The sequence below is a fragment of the Pseudorca crassidens genome, chromosome 16 (genome assembly GCF_039906515.1).
Source record: "Pseudorca crassidens isolate mPseCra1 chromosome 16, mPseCra1.hap1, whole genome shotgun sequence".
In the NCBI taxonomy this organism is placed as follows: Eukaryota; Metazoa; Chordata; class Mammalia; order Artiodactyla; family Delphinidae; genus Pseudorca; species Pseudorca crassidens.
This window is the reverse complement of record NC_090311.1, coordinates 82,839,904-82,857,866: the sequence shown is the minus strand read 5'-3', so window position 1 is coordinate 82,857,866 and position 17,963 is coordinate 82,839,904. Positions and strand designations below refer to the sequence as shown.

The following is a 17,963-nucleotide window of genomic DNA, read 5'->3' as shown; positions in this document are numbered from 1 at the left end:
TGAACATTCAACCAGACCAGGGTGCCAGGTGACCCCGCCTCCGAGCTCCAGAAGCATCTATAGTGTACCCGGAGGATGCCTTTGCTCGGGGGGAATTCACGCTTTCTGTGTGATCGTGTATCATCCCACGGCTAAGAGAGATGCTCCTGGCTGCTGGGGTTGATGAAACAGTTCTGGAAATGGATCGTGATGACGGCTGCACAACACTGTGATGTATTTAATGCCACTTAAAGGTAAATTTCACGTTACGTACATTTCACCACAATAAAAAAAAAAAAAAAAAGATACGCTCCTTCAGGATAGGCCCACAAGATACAACACAAATTTCATCCCTCAAAGTCCTCGAATGAGTTGCCAGATTACCTCAGACTCGTGGCCCCAGTCCTACAGGCAGCAGTCTCCTCCCCAGGGCAGTGTGGCTGGCCTCATTTGATTGTTCCTCGGCCCTGAGCACTGCAGGCTGCCATCGTCACATGCTGATTCGGTATTAAGCGTTCGGTGCAGGGGGAGACCCCAAGGTAGACACCTTGGACCCGAGGGCTTTTGTGGTGAGTAGGCCTGCAGGGAAGCTCTACAAGCGCCAAGTGGGGGACCGGCCCCACCACGATCAAGGCCTCTCATACAAGATTCTGGAAGGAGGGCTGGAGGAGAGAGCTGAGGACAGACGAGGCAGCACCACCTCATCACACGGGACAGCATCTCCACACGGGTGTGACTCTCTCTGCAGTGACTGCACCTCCTCTGATGGCTTCTTCCTCCTGAAAGAAATCCCTCCCTCCCTCTTGCACCCCCAGAAGTGAAACACATTAACTCCTTCATTTCCAGGGCGACACAGTTCACCTCTTCTCCCACACACCGCCCTACCGTCTCCTCACGGGTTAGATCACCCAGGACTCTTAACCACTTTCATCTGATTCTGAGATTCCCCTTCAGATGAATTCAAGAGTAGTGAACCTATAAGAGTACTGAAAATACTGGGGTTCCTCTGGACACCCTTCCTGTTAGCAGCAGTGTCTGTCGAACTGTGGGTTTTCCTTCCTCGCTCGGGTGCCCTTAGAGCACTCACCGCTTCTGAGGTTGGAGCTCCTGGTCAGCTCTCACGATGACCTTTACTGGGACCACCTGAGAAACCACGACCCAATCTGGAATGTTTTTTTCCTCACTTAAACCTTGATCTAGAATCTTTCAAGCGGAGCTAATCCCCAATGCAGCCCTACCTCAGAAGCATGCAGTCCAGTCAGCAAACCTTACAGTCTTGGCCAAATGACACTATAAAGCCAAAGCCAGGCCATGGGTCTCCTGGAATCCACTGTCCCTTCCAGGTATCAGCTGTGTCCATGACAGGGTAACAGGAGGAAAGCATCTGGTCAGCTTTGCAGACCCTAACTGGCAGGCCCCGGGGCAATTCTGTTACTGTGTCACACACAACAGCAAAGCCTCAGTGGCCCGCGATCACTTTTATGAGTTCATGGTTTCAGGACTCGGCGATCCAGCCGGGACATCTGCCCATGGTCAGGGCGGAGAGGCCAGAGGAGAACCATGCACACGCCCTTTCCAACCCCTTCATGCGCCACGTCTGCCGGCCTCCCATCGGCCAGCCTCAGACCTGCTACCGGCGGGAGGGCAGCAGGGGGCGAAGGGCCACTTGGGCAGCAGCATGGCCACAGCCTCTTTGGTCTCAGCAACCGGGATCCTCCAGTGGAAAGTTATTTAGAAGAAGAATTTATTTGACAAACTTAAATGAAGAAAATGGGCTTGTGTACACCGTCCCACAGGTGATGTTAAAAAAGAGAAGAATCACAGACCCTTGCAGTAGAAGGGGCCTCACTGATTAAGGCCCCCCATCCCTTCACTCTACAGCTAAGGACACTAAGATCCAGGACAATTTGGAAGCTGGCTTAGTTCACACAGGAAGTAGCAGAGCTGGGCTTGTAGCTGGCCCCCAGGACTGAGGAGGGGGTCCCTAAACATCAGCAGCGCTGAGCCAACTCATCTGGGAAACGGGTGTGCACACCACTGCCCCCTGTACCTCAAGGCTGGTGTGAGAACAGAGGAGATGCAGGTGTGAAAGCTCGGGGGTGGGAGGCTCCCCCTGCCCCTCGCCCCATGGCTGGATCTGCCTGGGCCACTGCCTAACCAGGATTAGGGTCTGGGGGACCAAGACAAGGGCCAGGATGCTAAAAGGACAACCGTCCTCAGGCCGCGTGGGTCCTTCTCAGACAGAGGTGTCCCTCCCTGCTTTGCTGCCACCACAAACACCTTCATCTCGACCAACGAACCGGGGAGGCCACGGAAGTCCTCGCTCCACCTGCCACGGGACAGCCTGCAGTCAAGGGTAGGTACCCCTTCAGCACCTGCGTGCACGGGGCTTCCAGTCACCCCGGCCTCGGCGGAGGCCAGACTGCTTGGGACCGGGAGCTGCCAGCTTCCATCCTGACTTCTAAATTCAAACCCTCAAGCTGCACAAAGCTTCCTAGGATCAGAGAGTTTTAGAAATAAAAGGGAATTTCAAGGTACCATCCGAACCTTTTATCTGACAGATGGGGATTTTATAGGTTTCACAGAAACTAGGAGGAACCCGCACAGAGAGGAAGAGAGAGAAAGAGAGAGAGAGAGAGAGAGAGAGAGAGAGAGAGGCCTTGCAGGTAATGGTCGTGACTCCTCGCTACTCGTCAAGTTTACAGTAAAAAGGAAGTGGTGGGCTTCCCTGGTGGCGCAGTGGCTGAGAGTCCGCCTGCCGATGCAGGGGACACGGGTTCATGCCATGGTCCGGGAAGATCCCACATGCCGCGGAGCGGATGGGCCCGTGAGCCATGGCCGCTGAGCCTGCACGTCCGGAGCCTGTGCTCCGCCAACGGGAGAGGCCACAGCAGGGAGAGGCCCGCGTACCACAAAAAAAAAAAAAAAAAAAAAAAGGAAGTGGTGCCAGATGCGCACATTCCTTCAGAACCCGCACAGGCAGAGCCCTGGGAAGGCAGAGCCATGACTTTGTACCCCGGTGCCTGGCACGACGCTGCAGGCCACAGCACTCAGCAGTAAGTATTTATTCAAAGGATGACTAAATGTCATATATATACAGTGAAACAGGCTCCCCTGTCCCCAGGGCAGTGTCACTGCAAGATACTATAGCGATGGCAGGGGTTGTGTGGGGAGGGAGGGCCCAGGCTGTACGTCCAGAGTGTTTCCCGCTCTGGGGTGGGTCTGTCTAGCAACAGCCTGAAGCCTGTGCGTGAGCCCAGCTGGAGAGCCTGGGCCCAGCCCGACCTGAAGCCCCCCAGCCTGCGGGGCAGGGCGGGCTGCTGCTTGGGGCACATGCACCTTCCTTGCCGCGGCTCGAGCACATGCGGCACGGAGATGCTCAGCTGAACCTCCCTATGAATCCTTCCCTGGCTCGGGGGAGGGGGGAGGAGGTGTGCAAAGCCCCTGCGCCTTGGGCCTGGGGCTGCAGCCGGGCAGGGCAGTGAGGGCCGCCGAGTGGCCTGAGCGGCAGGGCGGGAGGAACCAGCCCAGCCGGGGTCCGCTTCGCCAGCCCCATCTCTTCTTTCCGTGCGCCCCGCACCCTGCCGCTCCGGCAGCTCGGCGGCATCTGACACTGTTCCCGCAGCAGAGCTCGGCCACCTCTGCAGGGCAGAGCCAGGGAGCAGGCAGCCAGGCAGGCTCAGAGGGCCGGGCTCCTGATGCCGTTGCAGGCCTCTGAAGAAGGTGTCCTTAGGACAGAGCCCCGGCGGGGTCTGGGGGGTGTTTCTGGGGCGTCACACGGCGCGCTCTCGAGAGCCATGGCAGCGACCTCTGTGCCCAGCGTTCTGGTGAAGCCTCTGGCTGACACTGTAAGGGCCTGAGCCGTGATCGGTGTTTACGGCTGTTGTTTAACCCCAGGGGCCGGAGTGGGCAGGAAGAACGTGCAGCGGACAGCGCCAGCTAGCCCCGTGTCCCAGCAAGGAAGAGAGCAGCACAGCCCAGCCTAAGCTGCAGCATCTAGTGAGGCGCAGTGAAAAGGGTAAGTGGGAAAGTTCACCGGTTACCAAATCCTCCCTCGGCCTCCAGGGCCGGCCCAGGGCTCACCTGGATGATGAAGCCAGTGGAAGAGCACTGCCGGACCCAGAGGCTGAATTTCCGCTTTTTCCTCTTCCGCAGCTCCCGCTCTGTGCACGTGGCAATGAACACAGGGTCTTCATCAATCAGGGGTTCGTGTAGCACCTGCCGGGAAAGAAAAAGCAGAGATTCTCATGGAAGGCAGCGTGAGCGCAGGGTGGGTCTTCAGGTCTGGGCTCAAATCTAGTCTCTGCCTTTGACCAGCTGTGTGACCTTGGCTAAGTTACTTTACCTCTCTGATCCTGAGTCCCCTTGAGTCTCCTCGAGTCTCCTCATTTGTCTATACCAGTGTTTGGGGGAGGATTAAATGAGAAACTGGCACTTAGCAGGTATTTAGTAAATGGAAATCATCATGACAGTTGTTATTATTGGCCTAAGGTCCTCAGTCCAAACTCTCACTTGGGAGAGGGACCTCCAGCAGGGGTCCTGACTTCCAGCTGGACATGCCTGGTGGGGACACCCACTTCCTTTCAAGGAAGACCTTTCCACTGATGGACGCTCCAACCGTTCACTGACGCAAAGGTGACCTACATCTAACCTAAACCTACCGACCCACCTTCACACAATTCTTTAGGTTCTTTAGGTTTTCCGGACAGCTCTCATGCTGGCCCATGACCTTCTTTTTCCCAGGCTAAACATTCTCTTTTTAAAAACTCTTCCTGAAATGACCCAGTTCCCTCATTGCCACGACCGAGCCTCTGGCTCTCCTCTGGGTCATCACGTCCTTTCTGACGTGGGACTCCCCAGGCAATTTTTAAACTTACTTCACCTATTTCCACTTCTACATGGCACGGTGACAGGACTTTTTCAATGACAAGACAAATAAAGTAAAAAGAAATGGCATAAAAACAGGTTCCAGGGGTTCCCCAAGTTTTGTTTCTTCAAGCTAAAGCTTTTGGGGGGACTTCTGGGGAAATTTTAGGAAGCTGCTACACCTCCCTTCCAATCCAACTTCAAGCTTCCTTACGGATTGGTGCGTACATGTGTGGTTCACTGAAATGAAGAATGCTGGAAGTACTATGATTCCAAGAACTCTTCACAAAACTCCAGATCGGGGCTGGCCCACTGCCCGCTGTGAATGAAGTTTTCCCAGAACCCGCCGTGCCCCTCACTGACGTGCTGTCAGTGGCTGCTTTTGGGCTACAAGGTCCCAACACAGACCACACGGCCCCCAAAGTCTAATACCTGGCCACTGACAGAAAAAGCGTGCCAATGCCCACTCTCCATCAGGGCCTTTCAACTTGAATGAACAAACTAGTCACCTGGGAATCTTATGAAATGTGGGTTCTGTTTCGGAAAGCTTGGGGCAGGGCCTGAGTTTCTGCATTCCCAGCGAGCTCCCAGGTGATGTCAGAAAGTGGTCTGACCAGGGCAGAACAGGGGATAACACTGACCGAGTGTGAGGTGGACAGTGGCTTTCCACTCTCCCATCAATGTTACCTCGAATTCCACTTAATAAATAATGGCCCTGCAGTGTTGGGTCTTAGGTGTGCATACCAGCCCCTCCAGTGCTCTGTTGCTGGAAGCGGGGGGCCTTAAGCCCGGCCTCCCCTGCCTTGAGCTCACGAAGGAGAGGCTGGAGAGGCTGACCTCGTGCCCGGTTCCGTGCGGCTCCCCAGACCTTCAAAGCCCATGCGGAACCACTGCAGCAGGATGGCCACGTCCCACACACGGAGGGGCGGGCAGGTGGAGTGGGGAGTGAGGAAGATGCGGCCCTCTCTCTGCTCTCCAGAAAGCCAACGTCCTCTACTCCACCTGCACTTATCACAGAATCCCGTTCAAGTTTCTATTTAATCACATGCTTCACCGAAGCAAAAGAGCCAGCAGGAACGCCTGGCCTTCCATGGCTTCTCCTCTTTTCTACCCTCATTACAGGCATGTGGAACGGGTCACAGCTGAGCGCAGCACGGGGTAGGGCGCTCTCCAGAGCTCCGAAAACTGCCCCCTCCTCTGCCAGGCTGTCGTCGGCCAGCACTGCTGTCGCCCAGCTGTGTGTTCTGAGTCCCTCCCGGGTATGACGAGCTCAGGCTGGGGGGGCAGTGGTTATGCAGGGGAGACACGGCAGCCATGTATTGACTTCCGCAATCCCTCCCCCAACCCTCCTTTAACTAATCTGCCCCCGGGCTTGAGGAGACGCAGCATCTCCCCATTTGGTAGCTGTGTATAAACACTCGTGCCTGGGCGCACCCCACTGCTGGGGTTGCTGATGGAGTCTGGAGACTGTAAGCTCATCCCAAAGGGTCCCATTTGCTGGAATAAAAAGGCTCCAGAGACTGCAGGGCAGAGGGTGCTGTGTGCCGTGTGCCCAGGTGCGGTGTGTGTGTGGCGGCGATGCAGAGCTGTTCCCCGGAGCCTGGAGCGGAGTCTGCTGGGGGATGGGACGGGGACTGTCCCACTGGTCTCAACAGGCAGAGTGAAGACCGGTCAATGGAGCCCTGAGGCCTCGGGGTGGAGGACTGCCACTTGAAAACACACCTTCTCCTCGGATGGAATGTTCCAGAGCCAACAGGGATTTCAGAAAAGGAGAAGCTGGGAAGCCAGGAAACCTTGAGGGTTTCCTTTATTTTACTTAACGAAGACGTATATGACCCTGATGTTTCTATGTGTAAGAACGAGGCAGCCTCTGCGGCAGCGAGGCAGAAAGGCTAAGGGCGTGCGCGTGTGTGCCCAGCGCCGCCGCTCGACGGCCCGCATTGGCGGGACCGCCAGCCCACAGGATGACCTGAGCATGCTCCAATCCACGCTGCACTTTCTGGTCTCACGTGCTTTGGCTGGCCCTCCTCACGCAGAGTTGGCTCAATGGGGCCCAGAGTCAGGAGGAAGAGGAAATTCCAGGTGATTACCAGCTCACTGGAAAGCCAGTCCCAGGGACTCGGACTTCCCCTCTGCCTCGTGTTCCTGTCTGGTGGGTGGACTCTACTGGGTACTGTTTGCCCCCCAGACCCCCTTTCCATCTTCCTACCCTGCACTGTGTCCTGGTGGCCAACCTCTTATAAACCGCACACCCCAGGGCCCTGCCCCCAGCGCCTGGCTTGTGTGGCCACGAGGGAGGGATGAACAAGAGATGCGAGCCCTGCCTGCCTGCCCACGCCATCGCCACAGGCTCACGGCGGCTTCCCGCTGCTGCCAGCCCAGGTGTTCGCCACCCTGGTGATGCCCCTAAACCCTGACTGTCCACAGTCCCTGCTTCCAATTCTCTGCAACTGCCCTTCTGGAACATAGCATTTGTTTCCTGCTGGGATCCTGACCGACATTTAGAGCGCGGGATGGAAAATGGTAGCAACAAGAGCACATAAGTTTGCAAATACAAAGGTAAAAATAAAAATTAAATACAAAGTAAAATTTTAAAAAGAAAAAGCGAAGTGGGGGGAACAAAAAAACCCAACGTGAGCAGAGAGCCGCGAGCCCTTCCCCAGACTAAATCTCACGTCAGCCCCTCTTTTCTCGTCTCAACAACTGGACGCAAAGAAAAGATGTGGGCGGCAAGAATAAAGTGACCGTCCCTCGAGGGTCTCCCCTCGTACCCATCTGAGCCGTGCGACGCAGGAGGGCAGAGCTGCCGCCCCAGACACCCGCCCCCCTCACGGCACCCATGCCTGGGGTTGGGAAGGGGTGAGCCCACACAGCTCAGAATTCGCTAGTGGGTGCTGCAGTGTGCCCACCGGCTAAACGGACCCTGGGGACACACACAGAGGCATGGCGATCGCCCAGGACGCAGGTCTCAGGTGTCTGATGCTGCAGTTCCAGAGGGATCAGACCGCCCGGGGCCGGCACACGGCAGGCACACACAGACATGGGTGTAATCACGGGTACAGCTCGTCTAGGGGCTGGAAGGACCCTGGGCAGCCTTATCTTTAGGCTGTTGAATATCAATCATCCAGGGAGTTGCTTGCTTGACTCTGGGAAGATGCTTAGTCTGAGTGAGCTCACAGCCCCGTCCAGCAGCTCTTCAAATGTCTGATGCCAAGGATGGCCAGAATATTGATTTTTCCCCTTGCATCCCAGCTGGTCTGGCTCATTTTCAACCAAGCAAATATTCAGTGACACACACAAAAAAGCCACGCCCAGCCCTGAACTTGGTCCTGCAGGGCCTGTTATAAGGCAGGGCGTGTGTCCCCAAAGACCCCACCTCCTGGTAAGAAGGAAGGTGAGTGACAAGACAAAACGGCATTCGTTGCCCTATAAATAGTTGGGGGTTCGGGAAGCCTGGAGTCACACGGGGTCCTGGAGATGGGAAACCTGCAAAGCCAGAGAGGAGGGAACACCTCCCAGGAGTCAGAAGGCGCGTCACAGACACCTGGAGACCCTCATGAGCCGGCACATTCACAGGACAGCAGAGCAGAGGCAGGAGGACCGTGCAGGGACCGCGGACCTGACACAGGACATTATCTTCCCCACAGAAACCCTGTGCTTTCCAGCTGTGCGGAGAAGGTGAGGCAGGGAATTAGGAGAGGATCTCAAAGAGAACAGCGGAAAGAACCTGGGGCTCGTGACGAAGGCCTTTAAGGAAAAGCACAAGGAGAAGTAGTTGGGTGGATGGGTCTTTAAATGTACAGATAAAAGAGAAGCAAGATTCTGTCTCCATATGGAACAGGTCAAAAGGAACTGGGCTCACGTGGGCCAAGAACCTCCTGATGTTGTCCTTAGAGAAATTTCTAGAAAGAGCCACCTCCTCAGTTTCCCGACCCGCAGAGCAACTTTGAGGACGATTCTGAGACTGTCTCACCACAGCCAAGTGCGATTGCCTCAGCCAACCAGAAGGCCTGGGCTCGGGAGCTGGGACACACACAGCCTCCATTTAGGAAGCGAGGAAGGTGAGGGGCCGTAACAGTCAGGGCCGGGGCTCTGTCACCTCCCGTCCAAAGGCGCCCCGCGCCAGGGGACCTCAGCACCTGAGCCACTCCGACGGCCTGAGGACGGCTGCAACCCCAGGGTCGTTCCCTTCACCCCCTAGAAGGCCTCTCGCCTCCTTGCACCACCAGCAGATGAGCACGTACTCGGAGGATACAAGAAAATTAACATTACCCTGAGCAAACCATCATTTACAAAGAAAGTGTAATGAAAGGAGACGGAGGGGCTTCCCTGGTGGCGCAGTGGTTGAGAGTCCGCCTGCCGATGCAGGGGACACAGGTTCGTGCCCCGGTCCGGGAAGATCCCACATGCCGCGGAGCGGCTGGGCCCGTGAGCCATGGCCGCCGAGCCTGCGCGTCCGGAGCCTGTGCTCCGCAACGGGAGAGGCCACAGCAGTGAGAGGCCCGTGTACCGCAAAAAAAAAAAAAAGAGAAGGGAAACTGCATCTCGGAGCAAAACGCTGAATGTGGGTTGGAGCTGTTCCTCCTTCAGCTCCCTCTGATTGGATGGGGATGGATGGGCTGGGGGACGAGCAGGGATACCCCGGAGGTGACCTCGGGGTCAAGGCAGGATGGGAGGGTGCCAAGGGCACCACCCACCGTTTCCCCAAACCACTGCCACCCCTGAAGGCCCGGCCCTGGCTGGCGGCCTCACCTGGGTTTGGGAAGGCCTGAAGGCGGCGTCGAAGCCATTCTGCAGGGAGTCCAGGAAGGGCTGGACCTTGTAGAGGCCGTGTGTGGTCTGGCTGGAGCGGAAGGCCACGACGTGGAAGTACTTGAGGATCTTCTCGAAGCGGGCCTGGCTCATGACCAAGGCAAGGCTGCGGTTGCTGTAGAAGCCGCCGCTCCAGATGCTGAGGACGGACTCGCAGTGGGAGGTGCTGGTGGAGATCACGTAGCCCAGGAACGCCTTCATCTCCGGCAGCGTCACGTCCACCCAGGCCCCGTCGCTCCCGAACCGCTCCTGGAACTTCTTGGCGTACAGGTTGGTCTGCACCACCATGTTCTTGAGGACGTTGTCAGGGACGAAAAGCTGGAAGAAGTCCACGGCACTGGCGCTGGGCGGCATCTTCCGGATGGGACCTGGACAGGCAGGCCAAGCGCCACTGCTACAGCCACTGGGTCCCCTCGAGGCCTCCGCCCGAGCGCCACCTTCCCTCCCGACTCCCTCCAGGGAGGAGCCCGAACACGCGCCCCGAAGCGTCCTGCTCTCCACCCCTCCCCCGACAGGACACGCCGCCCCGCTTCCCCACTGCGCCCTGCCCTCGGTCCCGCCTCACAGCTCTGGCAGACCAGAAACACCATCGGAGAGAAAGGCCCGCGGGGTAGGAGGGTGGAGGGCCCCCACCAGCGACACAGCGAATTCGGAACAGAGGAGCTCGGCGTGGCGCTCTGGCTCTCGTCTCCTTGTAAGTTAAGGTGACTTTGGAAATAAGAATCCTTTCACCACTCGGGGCCCGAAAGATTCCGTTCAAGCGAGACGGCAACCTATTAGGTACTGTCTGGGTGGTGACTCTTAATTTATTAGTAAATAAATCTGAAGGGTCTTGTTTAGATAATTTCACCAATGCAATGAAAACCTCACAGTTTTTTACAAATGCAAGGACAGCCTTTTGAAACACACACACACACACACACACACACACACATCCTTAGAGAGACATGGCTTTCAACTCCATGTAAGCCAGGCTAACAGCACATAGAGACTTGAAGGGGCAAGCTTTGCTTCTACTGCGTCCTCATAGTGACTTCTAATAAAAGCTGTGCACGTTCTTTGGAAGCTTAAACTCACCCCCAGCCCACCCCCAACTTTCCTCTACGACTGAATTAGGCAGTCTCTGAAAAACAACTTTTCTACAGCAAAATTAAGACTGACAGTGTACACGAGGCATCCCAGGTCTTAAACGCAGATGGACAGATCTGGAACGTGCAACCCTAGATTTACTGCTCGCTAACTGCACGGCCTTGGATAGATTTCTTCATCCCTCCCGTTCATAAAGTGGGCACAGTAATAGCTGCTTTGCCAGGCTGTCGTGTGGGGCAGGCTGAACGGGGGACGCAGGGGATGCACCGCACACAGTGCCTGGCCCTACGGAGGTACCTACAACTGGGTAACCTTTACTGAGACGTTATCTACAGAAATCCATTGACGGCGGGCAGAGGGCTTTAGAATGCTCTAACTGCCCTCATTTTACAGAAGAAGAAACCAAGGCCCAGAGAGCAAAGCGGCCACCATATTCTTCCTCACCAGTCGTTTCTTGGAAGGGCTCCAGGCGGTCCTGGTGCCACGGGCACCGCCCTGGCTGACCTGACAATGAGGCCGGGAAGGCGACTCCACGGCCGCCCTGACTGAAATCATTTTATTTCCGGGAACCTTGCAGTAGGTGAGGCCATAAATTATTCAGGGGTAGCTTTCAAAAAGGAGGCAAACCAGCATTTTAATGGCTACATCATGCTGAGTAAGCAGAATGAAATGTTCTCTTCCAAAAGTTATGTTTAAAGTCATTTTGCCTCTCAGACCATTTCAAAATGAATTCACACAGGGGCCTGGCCGACCGCTTAATGAAGAAACCGGGAAGTAGCTGATACCCTCTTATAAACTCACACAGCCGTCTCCCTCCCCTCCCTCCTCACGGCCACCCACCCCATCGTGTCACCACGCCGCTCCTTCAAGGCCCCATCGCCACCACCCACCTGGCTCCCTCGGCCTCCAGGGGATCAAACCCAGGATGTGGCAGCAGGCCTGCAGACCGGGGGGCCCCGACAGTCGCTCAGAGACTCCCCAGCCCACCGCATGCGAGGAAACCCTAACCCCCCTTCTCAGCAGCGGCTACAAAAGCAGATGTGCTGTTTGGAAAGGGGACGGTCACTCGAGGGTGGCAGGGAATCACCATTCAGTGAAAAACGTCGTGGTGACCCTGGGAACAGAAAGGAGTGCGACCGGTATTCCCTCCCCAGACGTTCTCGATGGGGTGAGGGGAGCAGGCCACGGAGAGTGACCCAGTGATGTCAGGCTGGGGAAGGCTGTGCCCACGAGGGGACCCTGAGTCCAGGGCCTGGGGACAGGGTCCGGGAGGCTCCCTGAAGGGGCCACGCGAGCTGGGCTTCATGGGTGGAAAGTCATCAGCCCGTGGGGCGGGGCTGCAGACGTTGCAGAGTATTTCGGGCAGAGAGAACATCTCGTGCAAAGGCCCCGGGAGGAGGGTAAGCGGCTCGAGGCGTCGAGGGGCACGGGACCTGGGCTGGCACCGTGAGCACGACGGACCACACCTCAGGGGGTCCTCGCTGCCGCAGAGTGGGGGAGGTCTGGGCAGCTCCTGAAGTCACTGAGACCCGGCGGGGACCCAACGGAGCGGGAAGGGTGGCCACGGCCCATCCCTGTGCTTCTCGGGCTCCTCCCCTGGTCCCCCTGCAGGTGTGCTGGGCACGGGCACGGACTACAGGCGAGGGGGCAGTGGGGGCGGCCTGAGCCTGGGAGCCTCCATGCAGAAGCGGCCACATCCACTGATCACTTCTGCTGGCACCAGGACTGGCACGCAGGCTGATACCGTAAGCTAACGGTGTCTGGACCGAAACCCCAGGCCCCCACTGCGCCCCCCACCCTCCGCTCCTCCCCACCGGCCCCCCGGTTACCTGGGCCAGACACCTGGACGACCGTGGGTCCTGCGCCTCCTGCAGCCCACGCCCACCCCTGCGGCACGTCCTGCCACCCTCACCGCCACACCGTGCCCACCAACCAGCGCATGCAGCCCGCCCTCCCACGCGGCCGCCACCTCTGGCCCGGACGATTAAAGCAGCCTCCCGCACGGGCATCCCCCCTCCCCAAATAACTGACAGCAACAGGGAAATTATTTTAAAGACATAAACCGGAGTACAGTACCCGCTGCGTAAGGAAAACGCCCCCACGAGCGCCCACTGCACTTAAAGCAGAACCACATTCCTCCCCAAGCGCTCAGGGTGCAGGCCCTGCATGCCCCACCCCCAGACTCGCCTGGGCCGCGCTGCATGCCGGGCAGGTGGAGCTGGTGTCAGGCCTGGGCCCCGGCATCTCTTCCCACCACAGGCCCTGCGTCCACGCAGGCCCGTCTGCGGGGACGAAGCCCTCCTGGCCTCTGGATTCCCTGAGCATCCCCGGTAGGCTTTCCTGCCCACCCAACTGCAAGCTGACCAGCGCCGGGCTTCTCAGTCTCGGCCCCCACTTGGTCTCCCCGCTTATGTTCATCAGCCTACGGTGGTTTTCTTAGGGACTGACACTTGCTGTGGCCTGCCTCTGCTGCCCCACCCTCAGAGGTCGAGGCCGTCCTATCACCCTGCCGCCTTGGAGCCCAGTACACGGTATGTTCAACACATTCCCGCTGATGGTGGATGGAACGTGAGTGGCAGGGAGGAAGGAGCCACGCCCACCAATGCGAAGGGGCATCGGTGCTGAGCCCCCTAGGCAGGGTCTGGTGTCTGGACAGCAGCCCCCCGTGCTAATGCCTGGTGGAGAGGCCAGGTCAGCCAGCAGCTTCTGTGTGTAACAGGAGGCCTGAGTGGGCGGGCAGGGTGGGGCAGAGCTGGCACACCCCTGGCTGCACCTCCCTGAGGACACCAAGCTGGGGTGGCCAGATGAGCCCTGGGTGGGACAGGATGTGGGAAGGGGCGCGTCACAGACACCTACCAGGTGCCCAGCTTCGGTGAGCTGGCTTGGGATCTTGTTGGGTTTAATTTCCTCCCTCCCTCCCTTCCTGGATTGAGGGAAACCACTGCAGAACTCCCCCCGGCCCTTCTGCGTCTTCTGATGCCTTTTCCCCCTTCCCTGTCCACAGCTGCTGGCTGTGTGACCTTAGGCAGGCCACATAACCTCTCTGTGCCTCAGTTTCCTTACCAATCCGATTGGAGTAATAACCACCCTGGAGTGAGTGGAAGTCAGACAATGGCTGGTCCTGGCCAGTCTGCCCTGAGGCCCGCTGGGGTGTGGGTCCCGGTCCCCAAGGAGCTTCTCCAGCTGCTCCCTTCCCTCCACGCACTGCACCACCCAGACCCGAGGCAGCGGGCACCCCGCGTGTGGCACTGACCCCCACCTCTGCCCTGTCTGGAAGAAAAGGCTGGCTTTGTGTGCTTTCGAAAGCGTAACCTTTTAGAGACTGAAGCTTTCATTTTGAGATGAGATTGGCATTTTGCATACACTGGCACTTTGGGGTACAAACAGTCAGCAGTTTTGCGACATATATGAGGAACAAAGTATTTTGAATTAACGGTTTAAAAATAAAAAAAAAACTTATCTCCAGGCCAAATCAAACGGTATAAAAATATAACGGGAGGACTTCCCTGGTGGCGCAGGGGTTAAGAATCCGCCTGCCAATTCAGGGGACATGGGTTTGAGCCCTGGTCCGGGAAGATGCCACATGCCGCGGAGCAACTAAGCCCACGTGCCACAACTACTGAGCCCACGTGCCACAACTACTGAAGCCCATGCCTAGAGCCTGTGCTCTGCAACAAGAGAAGCCCCCGCAATGAGAAGCCCACACACCGTAACGAAGAGTAGCCCCCGTTGCCGCAACTGGAGAAAGCCTGCGTGCAGCAACAAAGACCCAATGCGGCCAAAAAAAAATTAATAAAAAAATATAACGGGAACATCCTGCATCATCACAAAAATATTCCTCTCACTGGAGACACTGAAAAACCTTAAGGCAACAGTCCATAAATGGGTAACGCAGAAGACAGGCGGACCCGTTGTTCTCATTGCCAGCTGCAGCTGGTCTTCATCTTCGGTGGACGTAATTGTCCTGTCTCTCACATCCTGCTCTCCTTCCCCCGGTGGCTGATAGGCAGGACAAGCCAGCTGTCTGACAAACACTTGAGGTCTAAGTCTCCACAGCAGGACGCAGCCAGGCGGCCACGGGAGAGCTCTAAAGCCTCTTCCCTTGCGTAACTTTTGCTCACAGCTAAGTGACAGGCAACGAATGCAATTCACAGCCGGATCAAGGGGTCTCCAGGCAGGGGTAGGAGTCCCGGCTGTGTTCCCGACATCCCTGGATGTGTGGCAGGGGGAAGGGGGATACCTAGCCCTATGTCACCAGGCGGCTGTAGGCAGCACCAAGGCTCCCCTTCTGCTTAGGCCTGATCTGCAACGCTTACCAACATACGGAAATGAGCTCAGATCAGTGCTACAGTCCCCTAAATGGTGTCTTCCAACAGAGGAACATCTAAGGCCGTTAGAAAACCTGCAGAAACCTGGCCGGAAAACCCCAAGAACCGCATCAGTCACGTAACGTGTCAGCTGTGGGGCTTCCTCGTTAGGGACGCGTAACAGTAAACTGTGCACGTGTGTGCGTGTGCGTGCGTGTGGTCTTCCTCGAGCTGATGCAGCACAGTGGTTGGCAAAGCAGTTGACCACACAAAGAAAACAGTTTTGGCGCCGGGCACCTGAGTTGATGCCATTCACAGCGAACAGACCATAGAAGAGCAGCGTGGAGTCCCTACAGAAAGAGGCTAGTGGGCTAATGGAGACACTAAATCCAGAACCTTGACTAGACGTCATGTGGCAAAGCACAGGTACACAGAGAAGGGGTGACATGCACGCGAGCCCGACGTGTCACCTTCAGAAACACTCACTGTATGAGGCCCATACACACACGTAAGAAAGCCCTATTTCACACGAAACGTTCAGATTTCTGTGTGACAGCCAACTCGAGTTCCTCCACCTGAAGTCAACCTGCTCCAAGGGGTCTCCTGGGAGCGCTCTGCCGGGCAGAGGTGGCCGTGCCCATCTCCACGTGCACTGAGCTAAGACAGCCCTGGAGAGAAAGGACGGCAGTGCCCGCTCCCCTGGGCCCGGGGAACCCTCCAGCCCGACCGTGTCCTCTCTGTCTGGAGCAGCGGTGTCTCTACAGTCGAGCTCACGTGCACAAACTATTCTTTGGACTCCGTTCGTGAAGAGAGATCAGGTCAGACATGTTTGTACAGACAGAACAGGAATTCCTCCCCCTCCGACCGGATCTGGTTCTCAGCGTGAGTAGCGAGGTGATGACGCCGCAGAGCAGACGCAGAGGTCACACGAACGACAGATGTCACTGTAACTGACTGCTTTATCGGCAGTAGCCCAAAGGCCAGGAGGCAACAAGGCTATTCTGCGACAATTTGTGTCTGTGAGTCCTGCCATGCCCAGTGTGCTGTGGCCTTCAACAGTCCACGCTACTGAGAAAGCCTGGCCCAGGCTCCCCCTGCACCCACCCTCCCCCCAGGCTCATTCCCGACCCACCGCCCGCCCTGGACCAGGCTCATCCCACTAAGATACTTGGGCACCAAGACACAGCTTCCCCTCTCCCTTAGCGCTGGGGGGTGGGGTGGTGGTAAGGTTGAGGAAGAGCTGCGCAGAGCTGGGGCTGGGTCTGGTCTGGGACTGGGGCTGGGGCTGGGGCTGGGTCTCTGGGGCTGGCTCTGGGTCTGGGTCTCTGGGGTTAGTGCTGGCTCTGGGTCTCTGGGGTTAATGCTGGCTCTGGGTCTCTGGGTCTGGGTCTGGGTCTGGGTCTCTGGGGCTGGGTCTGGGGCTGGGTCTCTGGGTCTGGGTCTGGGTCTCTGGGTCTGGGTCTAGGGCTGGGGCTGGGGCTGGGGCTGGGTCTCTGGGGCTGGGGCTGGGGCTGGGTCTCTGGGGCTGGGGCTGGGGCTGGGTCTCTGGGGCTGAGGCTGGGGCTGGGTCTCTGGGGCTGGGTCTAGGGCTGGGGCTGGGGCTGGGGCTGGGGCTGGGGCTGGGGCTGGGGCTGGGGCTGGGGCTGGGTCTCTGGGGCTGGGGCTGGGGCTGGGGCTGGGGCTGGGTCTCTGGGGCTGGGGCTGGGGCTGGGGCTGGGGCTGGGGCTGGGTCTCTGGGTCTGGGTCTGGGTCTCTGGGTCTGGGTCTAGGGCTGGGGCTGGGGCTGGGGCTGGGTCTCTGGGGCTGGGGCTGGGGCTGGGTCTCTGGGGCTGGGTCTAGGGCTGGGGCTGGGGCTGGGGCTGGGGCTGGGGCTGGGGCTGGGGCTGGGGCTGGGTCTCTGGGTCTGGGTCTGGGTCTGGGGCTGGGGCTGGGGCTGGGGCTGGGTCTCTGGGTCTGGGTCTAAGGCTGGGTCTGGGTCTCTGGGGCTGGGGCTGGGGCTGGGGCTGGGGCTGGGGCTGGGTCTCTGGGTCTGGGTCTAAGGCTGGGTCTGGGTCTCTGGGTCTGGGGCTGGGTCTGGGGCTGGGTCTCTGGGGCTGGGGCTGGGTCGGGAGCTGCCCTGCTCCAGGCTCTCGTCTACCTGAACCTCCGGGAAGCTGCTGTTTCTCTGGGTCTCAGCTTCTCATTGGTAACTTGCATCATCTCCCTTCCAAGACTAACGAAACAACAAGACGATGATGTAAGTTATCTTGAGGAATGTCAATAATCGCATAGAAGTCTCATATCGTCATTCTGAAATAGCTGCTGTCCAGACACGCTGAGGACAGCCCGCACTGGGCCCAGGTCCCCATGACTCGCCAGGCGTGCGACCTGGGGCACATTGCTTAACCTCTCTGCCTTGGTCTGTTTGGGCTGCTACAACAGAATACCACAGGCAGGGGCTCAAACAACAGAAATGTACTTGTCACAGTTCCGGAGGCCAAAAGTGCAGGGTCAGATCGAGTGCAGGCAGATTCGATGTCCGGCGAGGTGACGGCCGCCTTCTGGTTCATAGGGGTCTGTTTCCTCGCTGTATGGGGAGGGGACCAGGGAGCTCTCTGGGTCTCTTTTATAAGGCACACATCCCATCACGAGGGCTCCACCCTCATGACCTGAGCACCTCCCAACACCATCACGCTGGGCGTTAGGTTTCAGCGTATGAATCTGGGGGGCACAAACGCTCAGTCTACAGCACTGTGATCTGCAGTCTCCATGTCGGTAAAGGGAAGATAACAGTATGAAATTCAGGGTTTGGGTGAGGATGAAGTGGGGCGACGTAGGTCAGGAGCCTAAGGTGCGTCGCACACGCCCGACGCCCAGTAACAGCGCCTCGCCACCTGCGGACGGCATCCGTGAACCCCGCATCCCCGGCCC

At 57.8% G+C, this 17,963-nt stretch overlaps 1 protein-coding gene across 3 annotated transcripts in view; it reads right to left on the bottom strand.

Annotated features, from left to right (window-relative positions):
• Window positions 1-17,963, bottom strand: part of PGBD5 (piggyBac transposable element derived 5) — a 113,167-nt gene that overhangs the window by 49,550 nt on the left and 45,654 nt on the right. For all 3 annotated transcript variants that reach the window (XM_067711131.1, XM_067711129.1, XM_067711130.1), the window contains exons 2-3: window positions 9,598-10,025; window positions 4,063-4,197 (exon numbers count right to left, since the gene is read on the bottom strand). In XM_067711131.1, coding sequence (XP_067567232.1) covers window positions 4,063-4,197; window positions 9,598-10,025 — 563 coding nt within the window. The remainder of the gene's footprint in view (window positions 1-4,062; window positions 4,198-9,597; window positions 10,026-17,963) is intronic.